General features: G+C 36.8%; 1 protein-coding gene across 4 annotated transcripts in view; it reads right to left on the bottom strand.

Annotated features, from left to right (window-relative positions):
• Positions 1–22,433, bottom strand: part of LOC128231251 (X-ray repair cross-complementing protein 5-like) — a 66,563-nt gene that overhangs the window by 20,440 nt on the left and 23,690 nt on the right. For all 4 annotated transcript variants that reach the window (XM_052943814.1, XM_052943815.1, XM_052943817.1 and 1 more), the window contains 9 exons: positions 21,260–21,314; positions 20,557–20,650; positions 20,221–20,299; positions 14,575–14,682; positions 12,312–12,388; positions 11,870–11,953; positions 3,792–3,885; positions 2,836–2,950; positions 1,062–1,150 (listed from right to left, as the gene is read on the bottom strand). In XM_052943814.1, coding sequence (XP_052799774.1) covers positions 1,062–1,150; positions 2,836–2,950; positions 3,792–3,885; positions 11,870–11,953; positions 12,312–12,388; positions 14,575–14,682; positions 20,221–20,299; positions 20,557–20,650; positions 21,260–21,314 — 795 coding nt within the window. The remainder of the gene's footprint in view (positions 1–1,061; positions 1,151–2,835; positions 2,951–3,791; positions 3,886–11,869; positions 11,954–12,311; positions 12,389–14,574; positions 14,683–20,220; positions 20,300–20,556; positions 20,651–21,259; positions 21,315–22,433) is intronic.

Genomic DNA, 22,433 nt, shown 5'->3' with positions numbered 1-22,433 from the left:
GTTGTGTTGACTTTTTTTCCCCGGTCCCGAATTTATTCCATCTTATTCTATATAAAATAAATCTGCTTGTGTCAATTTTTCTATCTCGATTTTTGCGCTATGTCGACCTCATATATAGTCCCTGTGGTGGAATTTCACACATGTTCTTTATTCCTTATGTTGAACCATAGATCGAGTTGTAGGTGTGAAAATATTCATGACGGTTTTCGGCATGTTGCTAAATTACCGTGCGTGTCAAAATAACAAACTGTCATAATTGGAGCATAATTGGTAAGTGTGAATCATTAAAGTTGTTTATGTTTTTGATTAAAGAGGCATTTATTGCTCAAGCTCGTGGTGCAAAATATCCCAGAGTAAAAGCTGTGCTTCGCAACTCCAGAAAAAAATGCCACTATCGATGGTGAGTTGATGAGAACAAATGCCAGATGGTTCGCTAAAGAATTAGGCATTTCTGTGGTTGAGTTTTAGATTGAATGTACAAGTGTATGTAATTGTGGTTTTATATCTTTTTTAGGTATTCCATATACGTGAATTCAACAAATTTGACACTTAAATTTCACTTTATTTTTCAATAATATGTTTGCTGCTATCACGACGGTAATATGTAACAAGACCGTTCAATTGTTGATGTAAACATTGAACACAAATCAAACTCAAATGTGTTGGACTTGGTTTATTTTTTTTGAATTCGGATGTGTCGAATGTTCGTTATCTCGACTTTTTTTCCTAGGTCCGGACAAAGTCGACATAATGAGTTTCAACTGTATGTGGAATATGGAAGAGTGAGGCCATAATGTGGAATATGGAAGAGTGAGGCCATAATGTGGAACATGGAAGGGTCAGGCCATAATGTGGAATATGGAAGTGTGAGGCCATAATGTGGAATATGGAAGAGTGAGGCCATAATGTGGAATATGGAAGAGTGAGGCCATAATGTGGAACATGGGAAGGGTCAGGCCATAATGTGGAATATGGAAGAGTGAGGCCATAATGCAGCGTTAGGGCATGGGCAAATTCTGAGAAATCTTAAACAACTACTAATACTTATCATTCAGACTCACCTGTTCATCTGGGTAGATAAAGGATGCAGGTTTCACTTTGAAGTAGATTTTCAGGCTTTTCTGCGGCTTGAATCCCATCAGATACAGTCCTTAAATTGTAAAATGCCTTATAACTCTTGAAGTTATGTCTTTGAAGTAACTAGGGATGCAAACAACTATTCGATCGAATGTCAAAATTGTATTCGAATGTCAAAATCGTATTCAAATATTTGGATTTTGTTGTCGAATAAATGAAATAATAAATCTAATGCTGCAGCTGTGATGTTGTGTATTAAGTTCCTTTGTCTTGTTTTTACAACAAATGGATGGCCAGCATGGTTCTGGTCGTAAAATAGGTCAAGTAAACACATTTGTGCAAGCGTTTCATGATCTAGATGTTTTCATTCATTACTTTGAAAACATTTCTCGGCTTTCTTTTTGTAAAGAATTTTATGAGGGGGTTATAAAGTTAAACAGACACTCTGGACTTGATCTTTCAGCTGGATGACACCGGATATTCCTGCCACATTTCTGTGTATTATACACAAGAACATCAATTGTCGGCTTTTTAATCCATATGGGTCTTTTTTATGATAGGGGTAATAAAATTTAGATCGATCCCAGCATTTTATTACCCTTTGATTTAATGCAATTATGACATTTCAAAGAAATGTTACAATTCCATCTTGGAAATGCATTCACAGATGAAATAAAATAATTTTATATTTCATTATTGACACCATTTATTAGATAATTTAATTATCTATAAGAATGTATTCACATAAAAAAGATTTGGAAACAATTATATGGAGTTATATTGATTTTAAGGTCATACTGCAGTATTCATTACCTCATTTTCAAATATCCTGAAAAGTACCTATGCAGACAAGGACTGCTTATCAGTAAGTTGGCTATTGACTGGGAGGTGTAATCTGGCCACTTGTCTATGTGCTAAAGGGTTAAACATTCCTTGTAATTGTATAATAACTGGCTATTAGACAAGTGAAATCAAATAATAAGGAATCAACTTTCACACCAACTTGTTGGCTTGCCTGCAAATTGTAATTAAGCTGTGCTATATAGATCAAATCACTGTGATGATATAAAATTCAGAAGGTAAGTTCCTCTTCATCACTTTTGAATATCTGCTCTCGAAATGTTCTAGGATTAACTAATAAGAATTGTATTTCTTAACCTTGAAGATGCCAATTTTGCATCTGTGTATCAAACAAACAAACTCAGACAGATGATCTTGCTGCTGAAGCGCTTAACTATCACCAGTATGATAAGCGTAGTATGTCAAATTTCGAGTTAATTGGAATTTCCAAGTGTCTATTTTTAGACCCACGCAAAGGGTTAAATGGTACTTGCTCCACAAATGCACACTGCCATTGTTAACATATATGCGAGTTTCATGTAATTATCTTTTCAGTTTTTAAGTTAGGGCCAACTAGCAACATAACAGTTTTTGAACACGCTCAATGCTGCCACCAATTATGCATATAATATGTCTAATGAATGAACCAAGGCTATGACAATGAAAACTTTTTCTTCCAACATGACAAAAAATATAGGTATACATTAGCATGCACAAAAATGTATCAAGGATGATACCAGAAAAAAGCATCCTGAAAACACTGAAGATTTTGTTTGAGTATGAGATTTTGAGACCCAATGTAGGAATAATGGTCTTCACACTCCTGTTCAATTTGTTTTCAAAGACATTTATATCCACATCAAGGCAATTCTTACTAGTTGCTATGAAGCAACTGGCCAAGGAAACATTAGTGCCTACCTGAAGGGTCGAATCTCTTGATGAGATCCACTTCCTCCTTTTCAAAATAGATCTTCTTGCCGCCGTACGTCTGACATTTCTTTAGGTCCTGTTCCAGTAGAACCTCGCCTGTGTCCTGATGGAGAATTAAAATCAACATGTGATTTAAAGAAAAATAATGAAAATACTGGTACTGTGATATTTAAGTCACAAACGAGAAAAAAATCTTTTTAAGTTTTTTGTTTGTTTTGGAAGCAAAACCATTTACTCAGGGTATCCATTACAGGGGTATATAATTACTGGTGGAATGGGCGTATCACACAGAGCTCCTTCCTGTCCGATTTGTTTACAAATTTTCATTTAACTACTTTCAGAGCAAAGTTTGTCATTGCTGGTGTTAAACATTATAAAGAGTTCTTGCATTTATGCAGAACACATGCCTTTCCATCGATTATTATTATGACATGCAAAAAAGTCAACAACATCTTTGGGAAACCTCTGTTCAAAGAGTTGAAAAAAAAATGTGAATAAAACTAACTTCATCAAAGTCAAGTTTGTACCAACTACTGAACATAAATTCCACATCTGTTACTACGATTACCAAAGCTGTTACAATGGTTACCAAAGCTGTTACAATGAGAGAGAGGGAGGGAGGGAGGGAGGGAGGGAGGAGAGGGGGAGGGAGGGAGGGAGGGAGGGAGAGAGAGAGAGAGAGAGAGAGAGAGAGAGAGAGAGAGAGAGAGAGAGAGAGAGAGAGTTAGCAGTACAGAGAAACACTGTCACCTGAGGCTTTTGTGGTAGTGTAGGAAAAATGTCCACTGAGACGTTTGTGGTAGTGTAGGAAGACTTGTCTACAGAGCAGACTTAAGCAGTACTGAGGGAGTACTATTGAGTTTTTGACAATTCCAAAGGAGAACTTCAATTGAGGCTTTAACAATATATACATGTAAAATGAAAGGCTCTGAATCACAACAAACCTTCAAGTAAATCTTTTGGTGGCTCTTAAGCTCATCATTTGATTTGTCCAGTTTTACAGCATATGGTGCTGTACAGCGCCTCACAAGGTTATACCTGGCAAAAAGAGCAAGTTCTGTCATGAACAAGCAACCTACAAACAAGCCAATCAGTTCTCATAATTGTGATAGAAAGAAACTAAACCAAGAGGCCCATGAGGGCCTATGCTCTACCGGCTTGCCCAATTTGTTCCTTTTCAAGATCATAAAACATTTGTAGGCAATTGAAGATATCTAGTAGCCATGATCAACATACTTTAACCTATTTTATATTTTTCTCTGCATTTCAATGATTTCCCTACAGGAAACTTGTGAACCTTGGGGCATGGCCAGTTTTGACCCCAGGGGCATAATTTGATGTTCACAAGCAATTGTTTACAGACAGTCACATGAACGGCGGACACTGTGCCCTCCAATAGCCTTTGGCTATTAGAGCTAAAAATCAACCATCCCTCTTAATCTGACAGGACTTGATACAGTTGCCTGCACACTGACAGACTTGAAACAATTGCCTGCACATTGATCAGACAAGAAGATTTTTCAAAGTTTACCCTATCTAAACTGTTTATAAATTGATTGAAGTATAAAAAAGAATTGTCTATAATTGCTTATAATATAATCAAGTCAAAATTCTTATGAATCAATATCTTCAAATTATTTCAAAGACTTCCAGCTATTCAAAGTAGACATTTTAGATATACAAAAAATATTTAAATATTTAAATATATTTAAATATTTAAATTACACTACCTCCAACATGCACAGCATATTAGATTTATTAAATTCATGTTTATATAAGATGTTTTAACTATCCAAGCAATATATAGGATGTGTACAATTTTGTGTAATGGTCTAGTTCAATGAACAAGAGGGCCATGATGGCCCTAAATCGCTCACCTGAGTAAAAGAGTTTAACATAGCTTGTTTCTCAAAGAATATTGAACAAGAGCTGTCAAAGTATGTGACAAATGCCCCCCAATGTGACATTGATCTATGAACAAGTACATAAAAAGTTGATCTTGCCTTTATGTGTCAAATACATATTGCAAGTTATATTAAATTGCCTCTCAGGGTTCCCCCTGGGTTCTAAAAAGTTGTCGCCACTTTTTCGCGGGGGGTTAAGGGGGCCGCGATAGGCCCCCTTACGGGTCCAGGGCAGCGCCCTTGTGGGGGCCAAGGGGGCGAAGCCCCCTGAAGCTCATGGGGTTTAAGCATTTTAAGAGCCTTAAATTGCATTTAATTAGCACATTGTCGTGCAAATCATAACATTTTGTTGTACATGAAGCACAAGATATTAATAGCAAATTGTTATTCTGTTGACAAAATTCATTGTATATGGACTAGTATATAAATAAAAAAAATATTGCAAAAAATGTGACATAAACATCAATATGTTGATTTCAGTCTAATGCCTGCATACAATAAAAGAATACATTTGTGAAATTATGAGATAAATTTAAAATAAATGAAAACTCTAAGAAATATACATTGTCAAACTAGGGCCATAACTTTCCTAATAGAAATTTGTCTACCTACTCTTTACTCCAGCCAATATATTAGAAGCCTTATCAAATGGGGTTTAATCCTATTTATTTGATTTCTGTTAATCTTTTTGACACTTTTTGAACTCTTAGAATGCTGCATTTATAGCAATTACAAATTGCGACAAAACCGAAAGCAAGTCTATTTTAAGCGCGTAAACGTCATTACGAAATTTGCATATCACGTGACTTTCCGACAACATAAAATTCTACGATTTGCATATTTAAAACTAACACGATAATTACGCAACAACAAGGCTGTTGAGCTAAATATTAAAATTGTTTGCTAATAAGAGACATAACAGTTAAAGGATGTCATTGTTTATCCGTGAAAGCAATAAAATTCTGCAATAATTAGCGAGGTGTTGACTGGGCCGTGACTGCTTGCCCTAATTATCGGATTAATTTTTGTTGTCGCACCAGCAGATGCGCTTGATTTATGGCAGTGACAGAATCGATTATCATGCAGGCCGCATGGTCACCACTTACGTCATTTTAAGAAAATATTTCAGAAAAAAATCGTTGTCGCCATAAATTCGCCAAATTTGAAAAGTTATCGCCACTTTTGCGATTTTGTCGCAAATGGCGACAATGGCGATCGCCAGCGGGAACCCTGCCTCTGAGCATAGAAAAAAAAACAATCATACTAAATGACAGCCAACACTCTTTATGTCCTCATATTCAGCATTCCATTGCGAATAAACACTTAGTGTATCTTTCACCTTAGAGGTAGGGACTTGGGTCTTGCACACGACACGTTGTCTTGGTTATAATGTCGAAAACATATGGCAAGTCATTTTAAAATCTGTCCATATAAGAGTAAGTCACAGCACGGACACGACAGCCTATATTTTCCTTCAGGTTGCCATGACAACCAGAGTTCTGCATGGAATTAATTTTTTTGAACAATTTTGAAAAAGCACCAACCAAGGATCATTCCTATGAAGTTTCATCAAAATTGTCCAAGCGGTTTAGGAGAAGAAGATGATTGTAACCAATTGTTGACACTTTTCCTTTAGGTTGCCATGTCAACCAGAGTTCTACATGGAATTAATTTCTTTGAACAATTTTGAAAAAGCACCAACCAAGGATCATTCCTATGAAGTTTCATCAAAATTGTCAAAGCGGTTTAGGAGAAGAAGATGATTATAACCAATTGTTGACATTTTCCTTTAGGTTGCCATGGCAACCGGGCCAAACAAAATTATGTGAACAAATTTAAGAGAGGTCCATGCAAGGACACTTCAAACTAAATTTGCTGAAGATCTATCAAGGGGTTCATGCTAAAATGTTAAGTTTTTTTTTACTAATTTTAGCTCTGGTGGCCCTTAAAAGGGGCCAAACAAAATTATTTGAAAAGACCTGACAGAGGCCCATGCTAGGATGCTTCAGACTTGAAGATCCATCAAGCAGTTAATAAGATCAAGTTGTTTAAAGGTTTTTCTATTTTTTGCTCTGGTGACCCCTAAAAGGGGCCAAACAAAACCATTTGAACAAAGTTGAGAGAGGACCATGTAAGGATGCTACATATCAAGTATGGAGTCATTCTGACCTTTACTTTCAGAGGAAAAGACAATGTAAAAACAAATGACCCCTGAGCAAGGCCAATTTGACCCCGGGACAATAATTTGAATACCTTTGGTGTAGGTCCACTAGGTAACACTATATACCAAATATGAAAGCTCTAGGTCTTATATTTTGGAGAAGAGGATTTTTAAAGTTTTATTATATAAGACTATATAAAAATATTGAAAACCTAAGCCTATGAACACGGGGCGTGGCCAATTTTGACCCCAGGGCTAAAGTTTGAACAATCTTAATAGTGGTCCGATAAACAATGCTTCATACCAAATATCTAAGGCCTTCGCCTTTTGGTTTCGGAGAAGAAGATTTTATAAGTTTTCATCATATACATATATAAGGAAACCCATGACCGCCCGGGTGGGGCCATTTTTTGACCCCAGGGCCAAAGATTGAACAATATTGGTACAAGTTAACTAGATGATATATCATGCCAAATATCTAAGCTCTTGTCACTACTTGATTTTACGTGTGTATCTATATATGTATATTTGTTATTAATTGTTGTATGTGGCCCATATTGAAAATTGGTATGTGTACTAAATATGTTATCCAGTTTAAATTAAGACTTTACTTGTCATTGTGAGTTCGGAGAAGATTTTTTAAGTTTTCACTATAACACATATAGAGAAAACCCATCAGCCCCGGGGTGTGGCCAATTTTGACCCCAGGGCCATAATTTGAACAAACTTTGTAGAGGTTCACTAGATGATGAATCATGCCAAATATCTAAGCTCTAAGCCACGTAAGTTCAGAGGAGATGATTTTTGAAGTTTTCACTATAAACATATAGAGAAAACCCATGACCCCCGAAGGGGGTGGGGCCAATTTTGACCCCAAGGCCATAATTTGAACAATCTTTGTAGAGGTCCACTAGACGATGAATCAAGCCAAATATCTAAGCTCTAAGCAACGTAAGTTCAGAGGAGATTTTTGATTTTTTTTTAATATAAACATATAGAGAAAACACATGACCACCCAGGGGCGGGGCCAATTTTGACCACAGGGCCATAATTTGAACAATCTTTGTAGAGGTCCACTAGACGATGAATCATGCCAAATATCTAAGCTCTAGTCCAAGTAAGTTAAGAGGAGAAGATTTTTGAAGTTTTAACTATAAACATATCAAGTATACCCATGACCCCCCGGGGCGGGGCCAATTTTGACCCCAAGGCCATAATTTGAACAATCTTTGTAGAGGTCCACTTGACGATGAATCATGCCAAATATCTAAGCTCTAGTCCAAGTAAGTTTAAAGGAGAAGATTTTTGAAGTTTTCACTATAAACATATAGAGAATACCCTAACCCCTCGGGGCGGGGCCAATTTTGACCCCAAGGCCATTATTTGAACAATCTTTGTAGAGGTCTACTAGACGATGAATCATGCCAAATATCTAAGCTCTAGTCCAAGTAAGTTAAGAGGAGAAGATTTTTGAAGTTTTAACTATAAACATATCAAGTATACCCATGACCCCCCGGGGCGGGGCCAATTTTGACCCCAAGGCCATAATTTGAACAATCTTTGTAGAGGTCCACTAGACGATGAATCATGCCAAATATCTAAGCTCTAGCCCAAGTAAGTTCAAAGGAGAAGATTTTTGAAGTTTTCACTACAACATATAGAGAAAACCCATGACCCCCCGGGGCGGAGCCAATTTTGACCCCAAGGCCATAATTTGAACAATCTTTGTAGAGGTCCACTAGACGATGAATCATGCCAAATATCTAAGCTCTAGTCCAAGTAAGTTCAGAGGAGAAGATTTTTGAAGTTTTAACTATAAACATATAGAGCATACCCATGACCCCCCGGGGCGGGGCCAATTTTGACCCCAGGGCCATAATTTGAACAAACTTTGTAGAGGTCCACTAGACGATGAATCATGACAAATATCTAAGCTCTAGGCCAAGTAAGTTCAGAGGAGAAGATTTTTTAAGTTTTCACTATAAACATATAGAGAAAACCCATGACCCCCCGGGGCGGGGCCAATTTTGACCCAAGGGCCATAATTTGAACAATCTTGGTAGAGGACCATTTGGTGATCCTACCTACCATATATCAACGGCCTAAGCCTTGTGGTTTGGGAGAAGAAGATTTTTAAAGTTTTTCCTTTCCATTGCCATGGCAACCAGAGTTCTGCATGGAATTCAATTCTTTGAACAATTTTCAAAGGGGACCACCCAAGGAACATTCCTGTGAAGTTTGGATGAAATTGGCTAAGCGGTTTATGAGGAGATGTCGTTTAAAGTAAAAGTTTACGGACGGATGACGGACGGACGACGGACGCCGGACAAATTGTGATCACAAAAGCTCACCTTGTCACTATGTGACAGGTGAGCTAAAAATTCAAGGGCCATAATTTGTATTTAGGCTTAAAACGGAGTTATGTTTCTTGTTGCAAGATGGTCGTAATTAATTTTGAATTTTATTAAGTGCATTTTATGAACGGTATAGAAGTTCTTTTATTAAAATCCCAACTTGCCCTTAACTTTTACTTGCCTAAAACTTTTACCTAAGTCAATCAGGGGCCATAACTTGTATTAAGGATATGGAGTTATGTAACCTCATTGGGTGATGGTCCTGAACAATTGTGTGAAGTATTAAGTCAATTGAATGAAGGGTATAGAAGTTATTAAACAATATCCCAACCTGCCCTAAAACTTTAACCTAAGTTCCATAGTCATTCAGGGGCCATAATTTGTATAAAAGATACTATGGAGTTATCTAACCTCATTATGTAATGGCTCTGAACATCTGTGTGAAGTATTAAGTCAATTGAATGAATGGTATTGGAGTTTTAAGTTAAAATCCCAACTTGCCCTAAAACTTTAACCGGACGCCGACGCTGGGGAGAGTAGTATAGCCCACCTATTCTTCGAATGGTCGAGCTAAAAATGTACTTCTACAAAATAATTACAACCAGAGTTCTGCTTGGAATTAATTTCTTTGAATAATTTTGAAAGGGCACCAACCAAGGAATGGTCCTATGAAAGTTCATCAAATTGTCCAGGCGGTCAGAGGAGATGATGTTTATAAGCAATTGTTGATAACGGAACCGAGCTCTCATGGATATCTAACTTCTTATAGAGATACAATCAAAACTGAAGACTGTATCACATTCACCAGCAATTGTTTACAGACACGGACACACAGACAACGTACATCGCGCCATCTCATGATGCAAAAAAAGATGCACAGAGCTCCAGGCCCCAGTTCAGTTTCCGAAAAAAGTTAAGACCCTTACAACAGGATCAAGCTGAGCATTTTTGTGTTGAAATGATTTGTGTAATATTCTAACTTTCAAGAGTCTGAGACTTTTAAAGAAAAATATGTCTTGATGAGAATCATAAGCCCAGGAATGGTTTGAGGTCAGAGTATTTACTTTTTGGTTGATTAGAAAGACCCAGACAAAAGTAAAATTAAGCAGATTTTTTGTAATTTTCAGTGTTTTCAAGCCCTTATTTAGAGCTCTTGAAACAATACTGATTTTTTTTTTTATAGTTAGTATGATTGCCACCCGAATTTTTTTTGTATAAAAACAATAAATAAACAAGACGCCACTGGGGCAACGCCGCATTAAAGCCGAATTTTTTATTTGACGATGCAATTTTCCAAACCTAGGATTTGAGCTAGTGATCTAGTATTTTTAACCAAAAAGACCCATATTTATACTAATCGGAGATATCGTTCATACAAATAACCTGATCAACAGAAACTATTCCATTTGTGTGAGGAAAAATGAACATTTTATAAATACAGCAGCTTTTCCAATAAGATCTGTCCCAGAGACCTTGTTTTTGACCCTAGATGACACACTTTATTATCTAAGATTTCATGTACACAAATATTTTTAAAGTTACTTATTTTTTTTTGAAAAATATGGTATATAGATATGAAAGTTCATGATTGGGATGTGTGTTTATAAAAGAGCAATTGAATTTATTTGTTGACTGATATTGATAGGTTTGGTAAGCATAGATTTTTTTTATGACATCCGGAAAATATTTCCTAAGATTTGACCTAGTGACCTAGATTTTGATCTGAGGTGACCCATATTCACAAATGTTTAAGACAACATGTAGACAAATATTCTGACCAAGTATCATAAAGATTTAACAAAAATTAATGAATTTTTATGACTGTGGAATTCTTTCTCCTAAGATTTGACCTTGTGACCTAGATTTTGACTGGGATGACCCATATTAAAGAAATTGCAAGATATAATGCAGACAAATATTCTGACCAAGTTTCATAAAGATTTAACAAAAAATTGTTGAATTTATGACGTGGAAAGATTTTCCTAAGATTTAACCTTGTGATTTAGAATTTGACCCGCATGACAGATATAAAAAATAAGCAAGATATTATGCAGACAAATATTCTGACCAAGTTTCATCAAGATATGAAAAAAAATTGAATTTATAGATGTGGTGATATTTTTTCCTAAGATTTGACCTATTGACCTAGATTTTGACCCGGGTTGACACATATTAAAAAATATGCAAGATATAATGCAGACAAGTATTCTGACCATGTTTCATCAAGTTTTGATAAAAAATTACCGTGAAATATTTCTTCTAAAGTGAAATATTTCTTCTAAAGATTTGACCTAGTGACCTAGTTTTTGACCCAAGATGACCCATATTCATATATATTCAAGATAACATACCGACAAATAGTCTGACCAAGTTTGATAACCATTGGATAAAAACTCTTGATTTTATTACATAATGAAAACTTTAACGCAGAATTGTTAACGTCCATCCGCCCGCCCAATCACCTGCCCGGTTTTCGCCAATCTATAACCCGTAATTTTTCGTTGAAAAATCCTGCTAATAAGTCTGTATGGAAAAAAATAATCCTTTGTCTATGCTTCATGTGATAAATTACACTTAATGAAAACATTATAAAGAAATCTTACACCCCAATGCCCATTTCCAGTCCTTCGCCTAGGCTAAAGGCCATGTGTCTGTATGCCCTCTTTTTGTGATCCTTTGAACGCACCCTGTAACGAGGCAACAAATAACATTCAGTGATCAAAGTTCAAAAATGAAACAACCTGTACAAGAGTATCAGTTGTATGATTATGGTTCTAAACCTCTGTACTATTACATCATTCTAAGAATCAGTATCATTCTATAATTTTTTTTATAGTTTTGAAGGATGATTGTAATATAAAAAAATACCCACGACAAGCCTTGTCTCTTACACAAAATGCTCCAAGTACAAGCCAAGGTTGTGAAAATCCCATGCCCATCTGGAAATTTTGTTGATGGGAAAGTTCCTAAGCATGCAGTAGAATATTGCCTGACATGATGATACAGCAATAAATTTCAAGTGTTACATTCTATCTTCTAACATACCTGGTTAACAGTTCCTCCAGTTTTTCGGATGGGTCTGCCAGCTCTGTCATCTCGTCATCATCTGTGTACAGCAGGTCCTTTCATAAGAAACTAAATGTAAATACCAGGTACATGTATAAATGCAACCTCAAGAGGCAGGTTGTGGTAGTGTCTGATATCACTCAAAATCCTGGGTGCCTTTCATCTTATACAAATTAATGTTAGACTGATTATAAAAGACACATATAAGATATTAATAACAGCATTGTACTGCAAGTGACCACATCCCTCTAGTGTCAAGATACAAGAGCAAAGTATCCCTAACAAAAACTTGCAACTTATAAATGTCATACTTGTGTTGGGAATCGGACAAAAAAATAACTATTGATAATCGGTTTATGAAACCGATCAATGATTGGTTATTAATCGATTTAATCATTATTTAATTATCTTTGGCCAACAGATGTTTACATGCATCAGTTTTAAGAACCAATGTTCCCTTACAATATTGTATGTACATTTATTTGTATAAATTACCTTATTTATACAGAACGCAACTATCCTTTAGTGTTTAAAAGTTACTATTACACAACATGAGACCACAGGCTCTATTTTTTGTCTTACATTTAGTATTGTATACATGTGTAAAATAAACACAGAGGAAGATATAAATTTCTTTTTAATAATCAGTCAGTTACAAGTACATCAAGCAGTTAAACAAGAGCCATCGTAAGACAGCGCGCTTGACTACGCCGCTTTGACTTAGAATACAATAACGATGTAATAATACCAAAATTTGGTCTCTTTATGTCAAACCTAACTAAAATTATTCGATACATAAGGTTACTGATGCTGCCCTCCCACCAGCCCGCCCAAACAATGACGCAAGTCATTCAAATAACTTGATTTCCCATTATGAAAATGTGGTTAAGAATATACAAATATGCCTTTCAAAGGAAATAAAAAAAAAAAAATCAAAAAATTCAAGGGCCATAATTTGTATTTCGGCTTAAAACGGAGTTATGTTTCTTGTTGTAAGATGGTCGTAAATAATTTTGAATATTAGTAAGTGCATTTAATGAAAGGTATAGAAGTTTGTAGAAACTTGCCCTTAACTTTTACTTGCCTAAAACTTTAACCTAAGTCAATCAGGGGCCATAATTTGTATTAAGGATATGGAGTTATGTAACCTCATTGGGTGATGGTCCTGAACAATTGTGTGAAGTATTAAGTCAATTGAATGAAGGGTATAGAAGTTATTAAACAATATCCCAACCTGTCCTAAAACTTTAACCTAAGTTCCATAGTCAATCAGGGGCCATAATTTGTACAAAAGATAATATGGAGTTATCTAACCTCATTATGTGATGGCTCTGAACATCTGTGTGAAGTATTAAGTCAATTGAATGAATGGTATTGGAGTTTTAAGTTAAAATCCCAACTTGCCCTAAAACTTTAACCTGCCCTAAAACTTTAACCTAAGTCAATCAGGGGCCATAACTTGTATTTAGGATAATATGGAGTTACGTAACCTCCTTGTGTGATGGTCCTGAACATCTGTGTGAAGTATTAAGTCAATTGAACAAAGGATATAGAAGTTATTAATAAATATTCCAACTTACCCTAAAACTTTAACCAGTTCCATAGCCAATCAGGGGCCATAATATGTGTAAAGAATGATATGGAGTTATCTAACCTCATCATGTGATGGCCCTGAACAGCTGTGTGAAGTATTAAGTCAATTGAATGAAGTGTATTGGATTTATAAGTTAAAATCCCAACTTGCCCTAAAACTTTAACTGGACGCCACCGCCGACGCTGGGGCGAATAGTATAGCCCACCTATTCTTCGAATAGTCAAGCTAAAAAACTGTATGTTTTCAGACAGAAAACTGAAAACCAAATTCTCACATGGTAAGAAGTAAACGGTAATATGTTTTAAAAATCACTTTTAACCCACAAACATGAGAAGTTAGAAACCAATCCTTTAGCAGTTAAATTACAAATAAAATTTGTAATAAGATACTGTATTGACTTACTGACTTGAAAAGTATATGAGTAGGTAACTTAATATATTACCACCTTAACATTTTAACATTTACTAGCATTAACCAGAAACAAAAAATATTTTAATGACATTAACTTTACTGGTTACAAAGTCGGTAGCGGTTACGTCCCTTGTTTCTATAATCAATTTTTTAATTTCACTATTGATTGTCGCCAATGTAGGCCTTTCCGATCAATTGTCGATTATAATCGATCATCGGCACAACACTATGTCATACCTTGTAAAACTTGTTCACATCAAATGTATGCCCTGGCAGTTGAAGGTGCATCAGTTCAAGATCGATTCCTGTCTCATTCAAGTCACTAGCTTTGGTCTTGGCCTGCCGCTATCAATGAGAAATAAACAATATAGACTATAAACACAGTTTAGTTTTAAGTCACTCATTCATATCAATTCCAAATGATGAAATACTGATTAATATTGATTATTCAAACAACAGTCCCTAGACCAGCACTCAACATGATGACCTAAACACAAAACTTGACAGCTAACAATGACATCACCTTGTCATTACAGCCAGCAATGACATCGGTTTGTTATTAACGCAGCACAAACCTGACAGCCAGCAATGACATCGGTTTGTTATTAAAGCACCACAAACCTGACAGCCAGCAATGACATCGGTTTGTTATTTAAGCACCACAAACCTGACAGCCAGCAATGACATCGGTTTGTTATTTAAGCACCACAAACCTGACAGCCAGCAATGACATCCATTTGTTATTAAAGCACCACAAACCTGACAACCAGCAATGACATCCATTTGTTATTTAAGCACCACAAACCTGACAGCCAGCAATGACATCCATTTGTTATTAAAGCACCACAAACCTGACAACCAGCAATGACATCGGTTTGTTATTAACGCAGCACAAACCTGACAGCCAGCAATGACATCCATTTGTTATTAAAGCACCACAAACCTGACAGCCAGCAATGACATCGGTTTGTTATTAAAGCACCACAAACCTGACAACCAGCAATGACATCGGTTTGTTATTAAAGCACCACAAACCTGACAACCAGCAATGACATCCATTTGTTATTAAAGCACCACAAACCTGACAACCAGCAATGACATCGGTTTGTTATTAAAGCACCACAAACCTGACAGCCAGCAATGACATCCATTTGTTATTAAAGCACCACAAACCTGACAACCAGCAATGACATCGGTTTGTTATTAACGCAGCACAAACCTGACAGCCAGCAATGACATCCATTTGTTATTAAAGCACCACAAACCTGACAGCCAGCAATGACATCGGTTTGTTATTAAAGCACCACAAACCTGACAACCAGCAATGACATCGGTTTGTTATTAAAGCACCACAAACCTGACAGCCAGCAATGACATCGGTTTGTTATTAAAGCACCACAAACCTGACAACCAGCAATGACATCGGTTTGTTATTAAAGCACCACAAACCTGACAGCCAGCAATGACATCGGTTTGTTATTAACGCAGCACAAACCTGACAGCCAGCAATGACATCCATTTGTTATTTAAGCACCACAAACCTGACAGCCAGCAATGACATCCATTTGTTATTAAAGCACCACAAACCTGACAGCAAACAATGTCATCAATTAGTCATTTAAGCACCAATTCCTGACTGCTAACAATGGCCTCAACAAATCATTAAAGCACCACGAACCAGATAGCCAACAAAGCAGTCAACTAGAGCTACCCCCCCCCCCCCCCCCCCGAATGCTGCCCTGATATGAAATTGCAGTCAACTATTTGGAAAGCCAACCTATAAATGACAACTTTATTTTATGGACTATCGTCAGTTATTCATTTTTTGATTATGTTTTGAAAAGTTAGAAAAAAAGCTTTAAACAATATCAGTGATGCTAATACTGAGATGTTAATACTGATATATTTGATGTTCTAAAGCACAGAATATACGATTGCCTATGACCATCTATAAATGAGTTAAGTTACTTTTTTTCAAGTTATGCTCCGGACCAGAAAAAAATATTAAAGGCCATAACTCTGAAATTAGCTAAAATAGAGTTATGGTTCTTGTGCACTGCACATCCTCTCATTGTGCTTTACCATCGTATGAAGTTTCAATAAATTCCATCTAGTAGTTTGCAAGTTAATGTCTGGAAAAAAAATTGACAGCAAAAAAACCCACATAAAGGGCAATAACTCAGTAATTAGCTAAAGTAGAGTTATGGTTCTTGAACACTGCACTTACTCTCATTGTGCTTTACCATTGTATGAAGTTCCAATGAATTCCATCCAGAACTTTTCAAATTATACTCCGGACAAAAAAACCTCCAACAATGACGTCAACTAGTCATGAAAGCACTACGAACCAGGCAGCCAACAATAACATCAACTTGTCATTAAAGCACCTCAATCCAGACAGCTGGCATCAACTTGTCAGTATAGCACCACGAACCAGACAGCCAACAATGACATCAACTTGTCATGTAAGCACCTCAATCCAGACAGCTGGCATCAACTTGTCAGTATAGCACCACGAACCAGGCAGCCAACAATGACATCAACTTGTCATATAAGCACCTCAATCCAGACAGCTGGCATCAACTTGTCAGTATAGCACCACGAACCAGACAGCCAACAATGACATCAACTTGTCATGAAAGCACCTCAATCCAGACAGCTGGCATCAACTTGTCAGTATAGCACCACGAACCAGACAGCCAACAATGACATCAACTTGTCATGTAAGCACTACGAACCAGGCAGCCAACAATGACATCAACTTGTCATATAAGCACCTCAATCCAGACAGCTGGCATCAACTTGTAAGTATAGCACCACGAACCAGACAGCCAACAATGACATCAACTTGTCATATAAGCACCTCAATCCAGACAGCTGGCATCAACTTGTAAGTATAGCACCACAAACCAGACAGCCAACAATGACATCCACTTGTCATATAAGCACCTCAATCCAGACAGCCAACAATGACATCAACTAGTCATATAAGCACCTCAATCCAGACAGCTGGCATCAACTTGTCAGTATAGCACCACGAACCAGACAGCCAACAATGATATCAACTTGTCATGAAAGCACTACGAACCAGGCAGCCAACAATGGCGTCAACTAGTCATATAAGCACCTCAATCCAGACAGCTGGCATCAACTTGTCAGTATAGCACCACGAACCAGACAGCCAACAATGACATCAACTTGTCATGAAAGCACTACGAACCAAGCAGCCAACAATGGCGTCAACTAGTCATATAAGCACCTCAATCCAGACAGCTGGCATCAACTTGTCAGTATAGCACCACGAACCAGACAGCCAACAATGACGTCAACTTGTCATTAAAGCACCACAAACCAGACAGCCAACAATGGCGTCAACTAGTCATTAAAGCACCACGAACCAGACAGCCAACAATGGCGTCAACTAGTCATTAAAGCACCACAAACCAGACAGCCAACAATGGCGTCAACTAGTCATTAAAGCACCACGAACCAGAGAGCCAACAATGACGTCAACTTGTCATTAAAGCACCACGAACCAGACAGCCAACAATGACATCAGCTAGTCATTAAAGCACCACGAACCAGAGAGCCAACAATAACCTCAACTTGTCATTAAAGCACCACGAACCAGAGAGCCAACAATAACCTCAACTTGTCATGAAAGCACCACGAACCAGACAGCCAGCAATGACGTCAACTTGTCATTAAAGCACCACAAACCAGACAGCCAACAATGACATCAGCTAGTCATTAAAGCACCACGAACCAGACAGCTAACAATGACGTCAACTTGTCATGAAAGCACCTCAAGTGAGGCAGCCTGCAATGGCATGAACTAGTCATTAAAAGACAACAAACCTGACAGCCAACAATGACGTCAATTTGTCATGAAAGCACCTCAAGCGAGACAGCCAACAATGGCTGGTTTGTGGTCTTTTAATGACTAGTTCATGCCATTGTTGGCTGTCTCGCTTGAGGTGCTTTCATGACAAATTGATGCCATTGTTGGCTATCTTGCTCATTGTGCTTCATCACAAGCTGATATCATTGTTGGGTGTCTGGTTGGTCACAATGTCCAGTAATTACAAAATTCTGTATGTATTTTTAAATGGTTCCCAGCAACTTTTAGTTTACCTGTCGCAATGTCCTGTGAAAAAAAAAGAGTTTTCGCCTTACCTGATATATGTATCAATCTTCATATTAACATTAAGTTATCCCTGAGGTTACAGATTTTGCATTCCATATCTGATGCTGACATCAAAGCTATGACATTCCTCAACAATTTAAAACAACAACAAGAAACGCCGCAATGCAACGAAACCAGGTTTTTAATGATTGACAGAAGAACTTCAGCCTGTGTCTGTTTTTCTATTTTTAGTAACAGTGACCTTGACCCTAGGGACCCCAAATGCAATCCATTGAAAGGTATCCATAAACTCTTCCTTTATACCAAGTTGGGTCAGGATATGTCAACCCTAACTTAAGTTATTCAGTTTCAACCATTTTTCTATTTTTAGTAACAGTGACCTTGACCTTGAATCTAGGGACCCCAAACGCAATCCCATGAAAGGTATCCATAAACTCTTCCTTTATACCTAGTTTGGTCAAGATATGTAGACCCTGTCTAAAATTATTCAGTTTCAACTGTTTTCTATTTTTAGTAAAAGTGACCTTGACCTTGAACCTAGGGACCCCAATCCCAATCCCATAAAAGGTATCCATAAACTCTTTCTATAGACCAAGTTTGGTCAAGATATGTCTACCCTTACTAAAGTTATTCAGTTTCAACTGTTTTTCTATTTTTAGTAACTGTCACCTTGATCTTTAACCTAGGGACCCCAAACGCAATCCCATGAAAGGTCTCCATAAACTCTTCCTATAGACCAAGTTTAGTCAAGATCTGTCATCCCTAACTAAAGTAATTCAGTTTCAACCGTTTTTCCATTTTTAGTAACAGTGACCTTGACCTTGACCCTAGGGACCCCAAACACAATCCCATGAAAGGTATTTATAAACTCTTCCCATTGACCAAGTTTGGTCAAGATATGTCAATCCTAACTAAAGTTATTCAGTTTCAACTCTTTTTCTATTTTTAGTAACAGTGACCTTGACCCTAGGGACCCTAAACGCAATCCCATGAAAGGTCTCCATAAACTCTTCATATTGAGCAAGTTTAGTCAATATATATCATCCCTAACTCCAAGATATTCAGTTTCAACCGTTTTTCTATTTTTAGTAACAGTGACCTTGACCTTGACCCTAGGGACCCCAAACGCACTCCCATGAAAGGTCTCCATACACTCTTACTCTAGACCAAATTAAGTCAAGATATGTCATCCCTAACTAACGTTATTCAGTTTCAACTGTTTTTCTATTTTTAGTAACAGTGACCTTGACCTTGACCCAAGGGACCCCAAACGCAATCCCATGAAAGGTCTCCATAAAATCTGCCTATAGACCAAGTTTAGTCAAGGTATGTTATCCCTTATTAAAGTTATTCAGTTTCAACCATTTTTCTATTTTTAGTAACAGTGAGCTTGACCTTGACCCTAGGGACCCCAAATGCAATCCCATGAAAGGTACCCATAAACTCTTTCTATACACCAAGTTTGGTCAAGATATGTCACCCCTTACTAAAATTATTCAGTTTCATAGGTGAGTTTGACGCCGTCCGGCCGCCTGCCCTCCCGAACAACGACGTTCGCCATTCTAATAACCAGGTTTCACTATGTGAAAACCTGGTTAAAAAAACAGCAGAGGAGACAAAAAATAAATAAAATGAGAACATTAACTTTCCAATGAAATCTTCATATTCCCCTGAAAATACTTTAGTGTCAGTTATGTAGAGATGCTTTCTGTAGGAGGCAATGTTAAGACTCTGACCTGTAACTGTGCATTCCCTGTGTGGGGATCCTCATTGCATGTGAACAGCAGGATTCTTTTGGAATTCACCTTCTGTGGACTGTTAAGTAAAGGTTTATCATTTGTAACACAAACATATTTTATGTAACGTGTTATATGTAATTTACCCAGCAATGAGCTTGGTATTCAATCAACATATCTGCCTAAATCATTAATCTGCAACATGGAACATAGCCATTTTAGGAAAGTAACAAATACACAAGCACTAAGAGTTTTGTTTAAAAAAACAACAACAGTAAAACTTTAATAGGACAAAACATAAGGATAGATGAACTTAAATGAATTATGGACCACTACCTGTTAGCAAACATATTCTGACAGGTCCATAATGCCTCACTGAGAGAGAATGCCAGGCTGTGACCATAGTCTACTGTGAATGTCTTGTGTTTCTCTAAAATCAGATACACATGTCAAATTAGAGGCTTATAGGAGTTTACTTGGTCTTGAAGCAATTTGTAAAACAAGAACTGTCACCGGAATATGCCAAATGACCCTGAAAAGCCTCTTTGGACAGATAGCCATATGTAGTTTAAATGTTTTCAGGAAACCCTGCCATTTCTTCCCATGCAGTTTGGAAATATTCATCGCAAGCATTTTTAAAGACAAAAGGATGCACACAAAGATAAAAAGTGACTGCATGGTGGATTGGTTGTCAATTTTTGTCTGTTGTACTTTTTAATCAGACTGTTGGGCATTATTGAACATGTACAGATATTTTTTACCAGGATTCAAGTTTTAATGACAACCTACAAAAGATTAAATGGTATTAAACAAGCTTTTATTTTGTTTACACAACTCCAACACACTAAAGGTTAGTTTAAAGCTCATGGATACCAGTGATGTGATACTGAAAGGCTGATCTTTTTTTTACAAAACAAAGGATGCCCAAAACACTTGTAATAACTACCTGAAAGAATATGATATTCTATGCAGTATTGCAAACAACACTCTTAAAATACAAACATCCAATACTATAATACTAAAATATTTCATACAGTACCTTCACACATTTCCTCCAGCTCCAGAATTCTAGTGGCTCCTGGTTGGTCAAGCTCCTAAAAAAACATGTATATAAATAGTATCAAGGTCAAATTATTTGAGAACATAATGAGTGAAATTCAGAATGTTAAATAGGATGTAATTTCCAAGGCACAATTATAATTCTTTCAACCTGTTGATGCTTTGTGGTTATAAAGGTGCCAGTACTTTTACCAGGCAATGTAGGTGCATGGATATTTCAATAAACAGTGAAATATCTGAGTCAGTGCATCATCAGCTCCTATGTTCAATTCAGCACTGTTAGATACTAAGTAATGAACACATGTTATTATGATTTAGACTATCGCTATCCAGAGTTGTTCAGTAAGTTTTAAGACAGCATTTATAAGTGAAAAGGTATTCATAAAATCAACAAAAATAATGCGCTTGAACGATCCCTTTATTGTAGAATAATCCTAAATATGAATTTTGAGTAAATTGGGAATAACTGATACATCAGGAGCATTTCATAAACACCCTATATCGGTTCACAGTGCAGTTTATGTAAGAACATAGCTAAGTCGCTCACATAGTATCCCCCACTTGCGCATTTGCTTCAAAGGTAATAATGTAGCACAAATTATTATTTCATAAAATTTGTAATAGTCAAATCCAGTTTCCCACCATGTTGTGAATAGGGCAGGACAGGGCCTTTCTCATTGGGGATTAATGTGTCAATTTGACTAAAATTGGGATTACCAACATTGCCAATGAACAAGATTACATTAAACAAGAGCACCGCGAAACGGAGCATTATACGCCCGAAGAAGATTCGGCTTGAGGTCTTTAATAAACATTTAGGTTATGCTAGTATACTGCTTACTAAGTTTAAAAGTAGCAGGACTTGGAAAGTGCTCACAACACATCCTTTTAATGTAGCAATAATTTGTATAAAGTTATCTAAAAATTGCTTTATTGGTTACAAAGTTGTGGCTAGGATACGTTTTCTAAAAATTCCTTTATTAGTAGTAACACAAAGTTGTGGCCTGGACACGGAATTGCTAACGGAATTGCTAACGCCCCCCAGTGAAATTAGCCTTTGAGGTACAGACCTGGAAAGCATGCTTGACAAATCCTTTTAATGTAGAGATGATTTGTGTAAAGTTATTTGAAAATTGCTTTAGTAGTAACCCAGT

The sequence above is a fragment of the Mya arenaria genome, chromosome 4 (assembly GCF_026914265.1).
Source record: "Mya arenaria isolate MELC-2E11 chromosome 4, ASM2691426v1".
Lineage (NCBI taxonomy): Eukaryota > Metazoa > Mollusca > Bivalvia > Myida > Myidae > Mya > Mya arenaria.
The sequence above is the reverse complement of the archived record's forward strand: the minus strand, read 5'-3'. Positions and strand labels throughout refer to the sequence as shown.